The sequence below is a fragment of the Solanum stenotomum genome, chromosome 2 (assembly GCF_019186545.1).
Source record: "Solanum stenotomum isolate F172 chromosome 2, ASM1918654v1, whole genome shotgun sequence".
Taxonomy (NCBI): domain Eukaryota; kingdom Viridiplantae; phylum Streptophyta; class Magnoliopsida; order Solanales; family Solanaceae; genus Solanum; species Solanum stenotomum.
The window spans coordinates 2,637,427-2,653,053 of NC_064283.1; the positions used below are offsets into that span (position 1 = coordinate 2,637,427).

Sequence of the window (15,627 nt, forward strand, 5' to 3'; positions counted from 1 at the left end):
GATCAACTAGTGTTGGTACTTATGCTTAACAAACAATCGATGGACACAAAAATATTATCATAAAATTAAAGCTAAATATCAATACTAGATGGACACAAACACATTATTGAAAACAATTATACTTGAACTTTAGAAATTTAGAAGCACCAACCTTATCTCCTACTTTGATGAAAGAAGCAATATAGGCTTGTATCAACTTTTTTAGATGTTGAGCTTCCTCAGTTGCCTAACACGAAAAGTTCTAAAATTAGTTAAATTTCAAGTTCAAGTTCAAGTTCTAATTTCAAGTTCAAGTTCTAATTCTATTTCAAGTTCTAAGTTCAAGTTCAATTTCTAAGTTCAAGTTCTAAGTTCTAAGTTCAAAGTTCAAGTTCAAATTCGACGTTCAAGTTCTAATTTCAAGTTCAAGTTCAAGTTCTAAGTTTAAGTTCACATTCTAAGTTCAAGTTCAAGTTCTAAGTTCAAGTTCAAGTTCAAGTTCAAGTTCAAGTTCTAAGTTCTAAGTTCTAAGTTCTAAGTTCTAAGTTCTAAGTTCTAAGTTCTAAGTTCTAAGTTCAAGTTCAAGTTCAAGTTCTAAGTTCAAGTTCAAATTCTAATTTCAAGTTCAAGTTTTAAGTTCAAGTTCTAATTTCAAATTCTAAGTTCAAGTTCAATTTCTAATTTCAAGTTCAAGTTCTAAATTCAAGTTATAATTTCAAGTTCAAGTTCCAAGTTTAACTTCAAATTCTAAGTTCAAGTTCTAAGTTCACGTTCTAATTCTAAGTTCAACTTCAATAATAATTCAAACTAGTCCTAAATTCAAAATTCAAACTAGTCTTAACATCACAAATTCAAACTAGTCCTAAAATCCCAAAACCTAACTAGTGCTAAAATCCTAAATTCAAACAACTCCTTAAATACCCTAATTCAATCTAATATTACAATTCCAAAATCAAACTAATTAACTCAAGAAATACCGAATATCAAACAAATCCTAAGATGTTTTAATTCAAACAAATCCCAACATTAAAATTTTCATTTCACAATCAACAAACACAAATGAACAATCAAATAATCCCTATTTCAAACTAACCATCAAAAACCCCTAAATCATTCACTTACTAACTAACAATCAATAAAAAAAGTAATTCAATACACTAATTAACAAATTCAATACTCAAATTGAAAGAAATTAAAAATAATATTATAAAACCCTAACCTTCAATTAAAGGAAAAGGGCAATGGATCGAGGTCGGGGTCAGTTGGTCGGAGATGATGTTGCTCTCCTCGCCGGCTGCTGATGTTGATTGCTTGGAGCTCGCTGGCCGGAGCAGTTGAGGGAGAGACAGAGCAGGAAACTTTCGCTGATTGGAGAGACGAGAGGGAGGCGGCGATTTGTCTCGCCGTTCTCACCGGTGAGAAGAGACATGAGGGAGCAAGGAGAGAAGAGATGAGAAGAGGAGGGCAACGGAAGGAGGCTGGGCTACTTGAGAGAGAAGAAAAGAATGAGTTTTCAAAATTAGAGGGTTTGGTCTTTTTTTAGGTCAAAAATAGGAAGGTTAGGTAGATTTAATTTGAGCCATTAGATTAGTTAAGATGAGCGGTTAGGATTTGATCTAGGATTTACTTAAAGAATGGACGGTTAAGATTTAAACTAATGTTTCAAGATTTGGACAAAAAGGGTTATAATTGCAATGAAAGAATGGCTAAAATTGCAACTAAAATTGATATAAGAGGCTATAATTGAAAAACGAAATTGTATTGAGGTGGCTAGAATTGCAATGAATTGACTAAGGAAAAAGCTAGAATTGAAAGGAATTAGATTAGAATGGGCTAAAAATTAAATGATTTCGAAAAAAGTAAAGAAATGCTACCCAATTAAAATACTACAAATATTATAACATTTTATATAATAAAAATCACTTAAATTTTAAAACATTTGAATAAAATAATTATTCCGAGTTTTACTTATAATTTTAAAAATATTTTAATAATATTTACAATAATTTTATAAAGCATGCAAACTAAAATATATAATTTTTAGACAAAATTGATTAAAAATTTAAACTCGGAATATTTTTAAAAAAACACGTATTTAACCAAATAGCACTTCCGAAAGGGTTATAGGTCTGTCAAAATTGGGTGTCAACATACTGACATCGTGAAGTCAATATTATCTAAATAAAATAATTATTTAAATATACCGACCTCTTTAGGTCGGTATTTATTAATTTATTTTAATATAAACTCACCTTTTGAGGTTGATTTTATTAATTAAAATTACATATACATACATACATACATACACACACACAGAGATATATATATATAGGCCAAACACATATACAGCCCCTCAAACTTACCCTCATTTTTCATTTTGGCACTCCAACTTAGCCTTGTTCCATTTTAACTCTTAAACTCCATTTTTTCTGTACCATTTAAACACTTATACTATTTTTTATGATTTGTTTTTATTTATGTTCTTCAATTGCAATATCTTATTTTTAAAAAATAGACGTGTGCCTGTTAATTAAAAAAATTAAACATTCGCGAACGAACATAAAAATTTTCAAACAATAATATCATTTTTTGATATTTCTCTGTATTTTTGCATGAAAATAAATTGACGAAAGTTCTTTGATTTTCTTTCTTAAACATTCAATTAAATTAAATGACACTACTTATTTATTTTTTCTTATCATCTAGGCTATCTAAATTTAACGCAAATACTCACTTTTAATTTTTAATATAAATCAATACGAATTAAAAAAACCCATCTTCAAAAAGACTCGACTGACTTAGTTAATAACACTACTAAAAAAAGACTCTTATTCATTGCTAATAACACTACTAAACAATGTTAAAACTCGACTGACTTTGTTAGGTTGTCAGTGATTTTAAAGAAAGAAAACCAACACAATTTCGTCGATTATTTTTCACACAAAAATACATAACACTCTTAAAAAGAAATTATTATTTTTTAAAAAGAATTATTTTTTGTTAATTTTTAATTTTTTAACTAAAATTAAATGACACATGTCGATTTAAAATAAGAAGTTGCAATTGAAGAATATATATAAAAATAAATAAATCATAAAAATAGTATTTCGTGTTAAAATGGAACATAAAAAATGGAGTTCAAGGGTTAAAATGGAACAAGGCTAAGATAAAGTGTCAAAATGAAAAATGTGGACAAGTTAGAGCGGTTGTATATGTGTTTGGCCATATATATATATATATATATATATATATAATTTAACTACACATCAACAAAAGTTTAATTTAATAAATTTAATTTATCGATCAAGTTAATTTTATAAATTTAAATTATATACCTTCTAATTATATAAATTTAATTTTATTGATCAACAAAAGTTTATCAATATCAAATCTAATATATAAATGTCCTTGAATTGATCATCAGTATTTCTTTAATTGATAATGTATTTCATATCTGAACCACTAGTATATAAGACTTGATTTGTTAAACTACTCGAGGAATATATATATAATTAATCAACGTATTTCATACTCCGATCAAGTATCCTTTACATGTCATCATAATTAGGAGGTGATCACTACACTTGACATCCATTCAAGATCAAACGTATATAATAATACTATCTCGCATTTCATACTAGATTGGATTATATGTTAGCTCTTCACCTATACTTTATCATTATATGAGATATTAAGTTCATGATTAGACGAAGGACTGATAGGATTTGTACATTACTCTATAAAAATAAGTATAATTATCTCCTAATTCATATCAACGTAGTTTCATACTCTAAATATGGATTATAGATATTTTTTTATTTATTTCACGAATTCTAACATTTTATTTGTAAAAGTATACAAAATTGTTACACTTTTTGAACATTTAATCGTAGGTGTAAAATGAAATTTTAATATTATGCACAATAGCAAAATTATGATTAATAGGAATATTTTAAACATACTGACCTCCGGATGTCGCTTTTATTAAAATTAATTAGATATAATAAAAAATACCGACCTCATGAGGTCGGTTCGGTATCACATTAAATTTTAAGATAAATAAAAAGTAATCATGTTAATTAAATAATATTGACATCGGGAGGTCGGTATTTTATATTAAATTATTTTTTAACTTATATAAAACCGTCATTCGGAGGACGATTTATTTAAAGTTAATTGAAAATATTAATTTATTACATACTATTTAATTTTACTGACATCTGAAAGTCGGTATTATAATTTTTTTTGTTTTTTATTTTACACAAAACCATTCTCCAGAAGATGATTTAAATAAAATTAAATCAGAATATTTCTCAATTTTGTTTTTTATATGGAGAAATGGGGAAAATTGCGTCTGCTAGTGCAGATATTTTTAAAAAAGCGACGGACAACGTTTCTATTTCCGTCGCTTTTTTTTTAATGTTTGACCAACATTTTGACCAAAAAGCGACAGACTAAGAGACATTGTCCATCGCTTTCTTAAAATATTTGACCAGATATTTTGACCAAGAAGCGACAGACATAAAGATGTTGTCCGTCGCTAATTTAAAAAATAATTAAACAATTAAAATTAATAAAAAGCGACGGACGGCATGACTTTTTTTAAATTAATAAATAATTATTTTTAATAAAAAGCGATGAACTGCGTTGCTATCTATATAAAATAATTAATTAGCAAAAATCCGCGAAAAATGCGACGGACTAAGTAAAGTCGTCCGTCGCTTTTAAAAATAAAATAAAAAAATATTTTAATTAAAAAAGCAACGGACTAAGAGACACTGTCCGTCGCTTTTGAAAAATATTTGACTAGATATTTTGAGCAAAAAGCGACGGACTAAGAGATGTCGTCCGTCGCTTTTTTAAAAAACTAATTAATAAAATAAAGTAAATTAAAACGACAGACAGCGTGGTTATTGTTTTATTTATAAATAATTATTTTTAATAAAATGCGACGGACGATGTCTCTATATATATTAAATAAATTATTATCAATTATATATATATTTAGCGCAAAAATTCGTAAAAAAAGCGACGGACTAAGAGATGCAGTCCGTCGCTTTTTGTAAAATAATTTTAAAAATAATTATTTTAATTAAAAAGCGACGGACAGCATCTCTTAGTTCGTCGCTTTTTTGGAGCGATGCTATCCGTTGCTTTTTCTTCCGTCGTTTTTTAGTAGTGTAAATAGTTATTGGAGGATTTTTCATAATAAAAAAATAAAAAAACATAATGTAATACGTTTTTCCATTTTTATGATATGTCAAATCAATATAATTGTATGAAAAACACTGCAAAAGCTTCATAAAGAGATAAAAACGTGAAAAATATTTCTCTTTATAAAACAAATTTTTTTCTTCCACTTTATAAAGTGTAAGAAAAAGTTCCACTTTACAAAGTGTAAGAAAAACTTACACTTTATAAAGTGTAAGAAATAGTTCTATTTTATAAAGTGTAGGAAATAGTTCCGTTATATATTAAAATATACACGTTATGAAATTAACGGAAATCGTTTAGAATATTAGATAAAGTGATATTTTTTCTTCCACTAAACCTATTTTAGTTACTTACTAAAGTAATGACTTATTTTGGTTACTTTTATGTTTTTATGACTTATTTAGATTCCGAACTCCAATTTTGCCCCCCCCCCGCCCAATTTTTATTTATTTATTTGATTCATTATTAGTCAATAGGAATTAGGACCTACAAGTCATAGTAATTAATTTCGTCATGTACCCTCATATATGCATGGAATTATTTTCAATTTCTGACATCTTTCCTATTTAAGTCTCCATGCAATTGTTGCCATTAATGGAAACAACGACAGATTAATATTCCTCCATCTCCATCAGAATCAATAAAAAAATATTTGTTGTAGTTCTGACCATGAAAATTATATTTCAAAATTGGAGTTATATTGATTATGAATACAATATCTAGTGAAAACGATTTTAAAGTTTAATAATCACACATGTTTAGCGAAGTTCCACTCTTAAAAAGAAAAATCATAGCTAAACCTAAACGCCCTCGGAATAAATATACTGAAGAAATATGAGGATAAAATAACAAAAAATAAACATTTTATTTATAATTTCTTAAAACACGTGCAACAAGAAGTAAATAATGTTTCAACAAGAGAGTCACTGAGATTTCCAAATCTGAACAATACTACAAAGCGACACATAAGACGATCCTCCACTGTTAAGTGCAATTTTTGCACTTTCTTTTAGCTCTTTGGCTCTCCTTCTCATAGCTTTCCCTTTTTCTCCTTCCATAACAATCCTCACATTTTTCTCAATTTCATTCCGATCAACAAGCTCTTCCCCGGAATCTTTCGAGAACTTTAAAGCCACCCCGGCCTCCTCCGCTAAGAAGGTGGCGTTCATCCTCTGCTCCGCGTAAAGTGGCCATGCTATTATAGACACACCATGAATTACACTTTCTAAAGTCGAATTCCATCCACAGTGTGACAGAAATGCTCCGATAGATCGGTGATTGAGAATTGATGTTTGTGGGACCCATGATGGGACCACTAAGCCTCTCCCTTCCGTTTTCCTAACGAGTCCTTCAGGCAAGTACACTAATGGGTCATTTTCGTCGCTTCCCACGTTGAAAAAAGCTGCTGATGCACTTGCATCACTTGGTTTGCGCGCCACTAAAATGAACCTATTATTGTAAGTACAATTATTCTGTCATAATACAATGCATGTTGGATATCACAGTACTGCCATATAGAACGTCACATAAGATACATGTGTCTACTTAATTAAATTTTGGATAGTTAATATAAGTGTCTACTTGTGCATACTGAAAATTGAAAGTCATAAATATCAATTGAGATCAAGTTAAATGATATATTTATTTACTATGTTCCAACTTAATTGATAAATGATATTTCCTCTGTCCTACTTAATTCGACTCTCTATCTTTTTAATCGATTTAAAAATGAATGATACATGTCTATATTTAATAACAATGTAACTTTATTTTGAAATGATTTGTACGTGTATCACTTAATTAGATTACAAATTTTAAAAATCTCCCTTTTAAGAACTTTGTGTTAAATTAAATGAGATTTTTAAGAACTTTGTGTTAAATTAAATTATATCACATAAAATGAAACTAATGAGATACCACCTTTGTTGACTCATTTCGAGACCCCAAGCTAACTCAGTAAGTTGTTCACTCGTCAAGGTGCCGCCACTACCAAAGACCACAAAAAGAACAGAATCAGGGGGCTGATCATCCAGCCAAGCTAAAATCTCTGCATCCTTTTCTGTAACAACTTCATCTTGTTTGATCAAAGGCCCGATGGTATAAACAGGAGGAAGAGGTATATTTTGGAAAAACAAATTTTCTCTAAGAGATTTAAGGGATACAGGTTCAAAATCATCCCAACTGTTCACAAATATCCCCGCTGCTAATGGCAACCTGCTCACGTTAAGCAAATACCATTTGTACTCGTCGTTCTTCCTGTCTTTCACCTGTACAATACGATTCAAAATTTAAACTTGATGAATTCAATGTAATACTATTTTAGTTAAATTTATCGCACTTTTAAGAGAAGTACAAGTTCAAAACTATTTTCCATGTATAATCATGCTTCCTATGCAGAGGCGTATCTAGAGGGGTTCCGTGGGTTCACGTGAACCCATGCTCCCCTCTCTAGATTATATATAATAGCGTTATATTTATTAAAAGAAATTAATATAGAGGTGTGAACCCACATTAAAAGTGACATATAATAATACGATGAACATTTGGTGCACCTCTTTAAGCAAATAAAAAATTTTAAATCTAATTATATCTATCTTATTTTTGTTACTAACACCCTTCCAAGTGGTTATCGGTAGCACTTTTGACGTTTTAATCAATTTTTCTTTTATTTTTTTGCATTAATCTTTCAAAATTTCAAATGTGTAACATTGAAAATTCCTAAAAAAATTAGCACGGTATAATTTTTATATAATTAAATGAAATGTGTATATTAAAATTTAAAACTAGTAGTATTATATATGTTGGACCTATAATTTTTAAAATTTAAAGGTTTAGTGTTAAGAACATAAAAGGTTAAACCGATCAAATTTATATCTTAAATGCATCTTTTCGTAATAATGCACCTATCCTTACGAAATCCTGAATACGCCTATGTTCCTATGAAAAAAAATGTTGGAGTCAGTTGAACCAGAAGCGCTTCATGCAAACTCGATATACTCAGGAACGTAACACGTAAACTTCAAATCCAACTTTACCGGATCGAGGATATCGTGAGGGCAAATTGGGGTACATCCGGGAGTTTGAATAGGTTCAGGAAGATCAACAAATTCGCCTTCAACTTCCCTATCAAGCGTTGGTAAGTACAAAGAGAACGCCATTAAAATAGTAGAAGCAGTGAAAAAAGAGTAAACAGGAATCGAAAGCTTTTCGCAAATCTCAAAAGCATCAGTACAGAACAAATCGATTATTAAAGCTTTTGGGCGTTTTTCCATTAAGAGTGAAGGGAGATGTTTTAGTGATTCGCGGACCATGATACACAATTGCGTGAGTATTTTCATATCGTCGGTGAAAAACAAGGAGATATTTTCCACCGGCGGGATTTCAACGGCGGTGAAATCGGCCGGGAGATTTTCCGGTCGGAAAAGTTCGTTCTGAGCAGCGGAAGCTCCGGTGGTGATGACGAAGAAGCTGACGTGGAAGCCGTGGTGGATGACTAGGCGTTTGGCGAATTCGAAGAGCGGAGTAATGTGTCCCATGCCGGGGCTGGGAAGGAAGGCGACGTGAGGCTTCTCCATTTTTTCAGGTATGGTCATGGTGATGAACAAATGGAATTAATCCCAAAAAAGAAAAATAGTTTTTGCAATTTTTTTTAATGCAGAAATAAGATAGATGTGTTTGGTGGTATGGTAAGTTGTAACAGATATATGCTTTATATAGGGAAATTTTTTTATTTAGGGCCTGTTTGGCCATGCGATATAGAATTATGCTACGGAATTATGATATGGTATCATGATATGCAATCATGAGATGAAATTGAAGTTTTATTTAGACATGCGGTATGAAATTTTTGTATTGTATATTTTCTCATAAACATAAAAATCTCATAAGTTGTTAAAACTATTAAAATAGCCACAATTGTTTATTCAATCTTATCAAATAAACAAAAAAATATACAATCGCATAATAAATTATTATAAAATTATTTGTTCTCCACTTAAGTAATTGTTTCATCTAACTTTAATTTAATAAAAAAAATTGAACATGAATTGTAGTGTACTAGTCTTTAATATAATCCTACCACATAGTATGGGCAATTTCATGTTGAACTTGCATTTCTCGATCATGTGACCGAGAAGACGAACAAACATCTTACTTTGAGCCATTTGTTGGTCAATATCATCCGCAACTACATTTTCATGCTCGTAAACCATAAATATTTCATCAGTACCTTGGTAATCTCAAAAATAATTATGTAACACTGCACAATCAATGACAATTTTCACAAGTGCATCAATATCATAATGGTTTATGTCTTGTTTCGGTATTCTAAATCTATTTTTTCAAGCTCCAAAAGTCTGTTCAATCACACTACACAGAGATGAATGCCTATAATTAAATAGTTCTTTGTCATTTTGAGGCTCTCTTTCACTTCCTCGGTAATCTTGCAAATGATAGCGTAGTTCTTTCTATGGAGCTAAATATCCTTATTGTGTTTCGGAAACCAACATCAACAACATAATATTTATCTACCAACAATCATTTTATAAAGAATTACTAAAAGCATATGTGACGTAATGAGACAACTTTGTGTAAATAAATAATATTTATTCTAAGGATGTAATTTAAAGTTACCATGTGACGGAAATGGAAATTGTGACGTTGGTTCAACAAGTGCATTCTCAAATATTTTACTATCATGTGGGTGCGAATAATAAATAGTAAATAAATAAATTTTATTCTCACGTAGCATAGTAAATACATAAATTTTAATAAGTAATGATGTGATTATAAATTTTATTTACATATGAAATAAATGGTTAGTAGATATAAATGTGGGGTTGTTTTAACAAAATATAAGGTCGTGGATCAATTTTTTGTATTAAAATATCTCAAATCATGATATGGAATTCTCATATAATTTCATATCATGGTTTTTTGGAGAATATGGAATCACATCTCATGATATGGAATCATGAGATGTAATTAGCGTAAAATCGCATGTCCAAACGCTGATTCCATCTCACGATACCATATCGTGATATGATATCGCATGGCCTAACGCCTACCTAGTTCCATTTCAATTTATGTGATATCGTTAAACACGACACATAGTTATGAACAATTGTAGTCCAAAATATTTTTGACAATTTGTATAGTTATGAATTATTTCAGTACGATTAAGAATAAAAGATAAATTTTAAAATTGAGTTGTGTTTTATTTCGATGATTGTGGTGTTCGGATCAATTTTTAGGCACTTTAATTAATTCCACGAAATATATGTCCTCTCTCATCAACAACAGATACTAGAAAACTAAAATTAGATAAGTTGATTCGTGATATATTTTTTTAAAAGAACTAAAATAAAAAAGAGTGTCGGATAAACTAAGAGTCTAAGACAAAAATAATACCAGTTTAGTTCAATTTTACTTGATCAATTTTATTAAAAATAACATTTAATTTTATTTATCGCTCAATCTATCACATCATCATTAAATAGAGAGAGGGGAAGAAAACATAATTTCGTCTTCAAACTAAATACGTACTTGAGCTAAGGGCCCGTTTGGCCATAGATTTCCCAAATAATATTTGGGAAAAAATTTGGCAAATAGTGTTTGTCCATACAATTTGCCATTATTTGGCAAATATTTTTGGCAAATATCCCAAATTCCCAAATACTAGTTTTTTCTAGTATTTGGGCCAAATCTCATTATTTGGGATCTTTTGAAAATTGAAATTTTATACCAAACTTTTATCTTTTACAAAAACACCCTCTATAGTAGTTGTTTGCGTTGTATTACATAATTTTTTACGTGAATACCAAAGTAGTGATGAAATATTCAGTGAATATGAAAGTGATGATATGGTTGTTGATGAAAATGATGAACAATCGACTCAAGGTAACAAAGTCATGTGCTTTGTCTACTTCACGATGTATGAAATGATGTTTGTTGCACTCACTCCAAACTACCACATTGCTCTAGTGGCATGGAAACTACTTGTTATTTGTTGCAACGAAGATCCAATTGACTTGTAATAGAAACTTATGCTTAGTTTTGATAGTTTTTAAAACTTATGGGTATAAAATCATATTTTTCTAAAAAGTGAAATATATTTCACAAATATTATGGCCAAACACATGGTGAAATTTCACCCAAATTTTCACCCAAATAATATTTGCCAAGAATATTTGAAAATCTATGGTCAAACGCTAGCTAAGAGTGGACAATCACTTTCTATTTTTTTTTAATGAGATAAATACCCAAAACAGACCAATCATCACATATCCCTATTTCCTATCAAAACTTTTCATAAGAATAGAATAATAGCACATTATCAACATGGATTACTCTGCTGCGGTAAGATTACTCCGCTCTTAATTAGAAATTTCAGAATAAAGCCTAAAATATAAGAAAAATTCTATTATTTTTCTCTTACTAATTCTGTTGAAAATTTCACTTACTAATGAATCTCGCAATGCATAATTTAAATTTAATCAAACCTGAAACTCCATTACGTACTTCAAATTCCAAGGGAAAAGAACAATATATTATGTTGGACATAGTAAATATTGCAGCAGGTCACAAAGTCCAATTTTTACCAGCTCAATGCCACGTGCTCATGTTCCACTTAACGGATAATTGCGGTACTCTTTGCTATTTAAAGTTTATAAATTTAAAATTATTAATTTATATATAATTAATAAAATTTTAAAAGAAATATTAAATTTAAATTAGAATTATTTAATTTGATCGAACCAAAGTCATATTCCTTCTCCTCCTTTTTATTTGTTATAATAATATTTAATCTTGATACCTTTATTAAAAGAAATAAAATTGATGTGATTATTTTATCACTCAATATCTGTTAATTACTTCCTTCGTTCCTAATTATTTATATATTTTTAAATTAATACATCTGTTAAAAAAATAATGATTGACATAATGAGTTTACCAATTTATTCTTATTAATTATGAAGTTGATGAATTAAAAATTTAAGATTTTCAAGAAGTTTTACCTTTTGCAAATTAATTAAATGAGGGTATAATAAGTTTTCTTGATTTGTCAAAGTGGATAAGTAATTAGGGACAACTAAAAAATGAAAAGTGGACAAATAATTAGCGATAGAGGGAGTAATGCTTATTATTATGTTTTGAAAAATAATTGGTGAATGGTAATTAATGCTAAAGGTAAAATATGAGTATTATTTTTTTGTGTTTCCTTGATATATTAAAAATGACAAGTAAAAATGAAAATTTATTTTTGAAATAATGGACAAATAAAAATGAACAAAGAGATCAGAGTAATAACTATTTCTTTTGTATCATAATTTGACACGAAGATAAAAAAAAAAAAAGTAAAAAAAATTGAATCTTATGAATTTGAATTTAAAACTTGTCAAATGTACTAAATATCTTTTAATATTATGATCTTCAACATGTTATATGAATAATTGAATTTAAAAAGTTATTGAAAAGGAAAAAATATTAATTTTTCAACCAATCAAAAATAAATATATACTAAACAAATTGTAACGAATGGAGTACTAGTTTTTCCTCACCTACTTCATAGGAGTAGTTGACTACGGAACGTAAAACCAAATCGTTGATTTTAATCTTTCCAATATCATAAATCAATGCAAATCCCTTTGTTGATTTAGTTTTTGTCTTCTACGTAATTGATTACGAAACATAAACCCAAATTAATTCTATAATCATCACTAAGCCGTACTAATAATACATCATTAGTATAACATCTAATTGGAATATTTTCACTTTGAGAATATTTTCCTTTACTATATAATGTCATTTCATAGATTTATCAGAATATTTCCCTTTTATAGTGCGATTCGACAGAGCATAGAATATTATTATTTTATTTTTCATGATACGAAAGTAATATTGAGATAGTTTAATTATATAAAAAGGTGATGTATGAATGTTATAGTGAGGTTGTGTGATAGGTTGGCTATAAACAGTTTCATCAGAAGTAAAAAGTAGACGAAGAAGTATTGAAAAAATGTTATTGAATAAGATATGACACAATTTTAACTTAACGAGGACATAACCTCAACTAAGAGGATGTGAAAGACACAAATTAAGATAAAATATTTGTAGGTAGCACTGTGTTATCTTGTTGTTCATTCATATTAAGTTATCGTATTGTTCATATAGATTTTTGTACCTTGATTGGTGTATTACTTTGTTTTAGTTTATGTTCTATTACTCTTTGTTATATTTTTGTTATTATATGTTGTTTCTTATATATTTTTTTAAAAAAAAACTATTTTGAACTGCTTTTTCTTGAGCTTGGATCTATAAAACTACTTTTCTACGTCTAATTTAAGGATAAAATTTGCATTACGAAACTAGACTAGGTAAGTTGTTGTACTTTATTTTTCATATTATAATACTCCCTAATTACTTGTCTATTTTTGAATTGACACACCTATTAAGAAATCAATTAATGACATAGTGAGTTTACCATTTTACCCCTATTAATTATGAAATGGATGAAAAGTTCTGCATTTTTCAAAGTAATTAGTCATTTAATTGAAGGTATAATAGATAAAAAATAATAGTTCTTTCTTGATTTGTCAAAATGAGCAAATAATTAGGAATAACTATAAATGAAAAAATGGACAAGTAATTAGAGACAGAGAAAGAGAGTATTAAATTATGTATTGGAATTTGGAAGTTGCCTTCTTAATTTATCATCACATTGGAAGGCGCAAAAACACAAATCCTATCATGTCATCACATTGGCAAGCACACACACAAAAGAATGCAAATCTTAATTCTACTTTACCATTGACATGTAGATGCTATGCTCTAATTAATTAAAATAATACAAAATTCACTGAAATATTCTCTCTACAATTGAACTCAAAGAAAAATTAGAAAGAAGAATCAAGAGTATAATTGAGTACGTGAACATTATTATATCTGAATTATTTATTAACCAGAATTCGGTGAGGAGGGGCCAATCAGGCTCCTCAAAGAGGTTTACTCATCAAATATGAGAAACAACTAATGTTGGATTTAAAGATTCTAACTATTCTTGATATGATAGTGATATTGCTTGCAATTGAAAGAAAACATATATTCTTTGATAAGATAGTTATATGCTTTCAAAGTCTCACAAAGGAAACGTAAGAAACAAGAAGCATCTCAAATTTGTTAGTGGATGCAATTGGAAATAAATTTTTTTTCTTCAATTAGTAAAATACAAGGGAGATGCTTTTAGGATATGGGTAATAAGCCTTTCCTTAAAAATAAACAAGTACTTCCCATCAATCAGAATTACTAGTTGGGGGTATATAAATCCTCTAGCACCAAAAGAGAGCTTTATACATCAAGAAAGCAAGGAGAACAACTCAAGTAGTAGCAAATGCTCTCAGAAATTGGCCATTTCACAATTTTTTCCCAATTTTTTTTTTATTTGATTCATTATTAGTCAACAGGAATTAGGACCTACAAGTCATAATAATTAATTTCGTCATGTACCCTCATATATGCATGGGATTATTTTCAATTTCTGACATCTTTCCTATTTATGTCTCCATGCAATTGTAGCCATTAATGGAAACAAGGACAAATTAATATTCCTCCATCTCATATTAGGAGTAATTTCCCTGGATAGTCACTCATGTTTGGGAAATTATCTAGAAATATCACTTATGTTTATTTTAGGACCAGAATATCACCCAACTTTATCTCTTTTCTTCAAAATATACTTGACATAAAAAAAACATTATCTTTCTCCTAATAGGATGTCATGTCACATTATTCCTTTTTTATTATTAACATTTTTTTTAAAAAAATTTAGACAATCCATATTACCTAGTAAAAAAAAATTACATAGCCCAAAAATTTCTACCCTAGTTCTGGGGGATTAGGCGGCAAATCCAAATATGAGCTCCTCCGATTCTTCAAGAAAATATATGGCTTCCTCCGGTTTTTCAAGTGAGATAATGTTTTTATATGGGCACTAATGGCCAATGACACCTTTTTGTTGAGTCCGGAGCCAAAAGGACAATTTTTTTCTTTACAAAACAAAAACGACACATAAAAAAAAAAAACCGAAAGGACAAAATAGCTCTTGACGGAGCGATTTTGTTCTGACAAAAATTGACGTCATTCCGCTAAAAGAAATAAAAATCGCTGCCTTCGCAAAGATTTTCTCAAAAAAATATTTTTTCTTTAAAATCGCTGCTATAGCAGCGTTTTTATATAAAAAAAATTAAAAGTAAAATCGCTGCTATATAGCAACGATTTTTTTAAAAAAGTTCGATTTTGTTTAAGAAATTAACTTTTTTTAAAAAAAAAATCCTACCCTTGCAGAGAATTTAATAAAATTTTAAAAAAAATAAAAACTGAAGCCAACGATTTTCATAAAAAGCTTTGTTTAAAAAAATCTTTACCCTTTCAGCAATT

General features: G+C 29.0%; 2 protein-coding genes across 2 annotated transcripts in view; one reads left to right on the forward strand and one right to left on the reverse strand.

Annotated features, from left to right (window-relative positions):
• Positions 1-15,627, forward strand: part of LOC125854789 (zinc finger protein GAI-ASSOCIATED FACTOR 1-like) — a 197,843-nt gene that overhangs the window by 114,983 nt on the left and 67,233 nt on the right. The window lies entirely within an intron of this gene.
• On the reverse strand, positions 6,046-8,859 carry LOC125854791 (hydroquinone glucosyltransferase-like). The gene is made up of 3 exons (XM_049534373.1): positions 8,229-8,859; positions 7,114-7,460; positions 6,046-6,642 (listed from the first exon to the last, which is right to left on the reverse strand). The coding sequence occupies exons 1-3, from the start codon at positions 8,784-8,786 to the stop codon at positions 6,117-6,119; spliced, it is 1,431 nt and encodes a 476-aa protein (XP_049390330.1). The 5' UTR covers positions 8,787-8,859; the 3' UTR covers positions 6,046-6,116.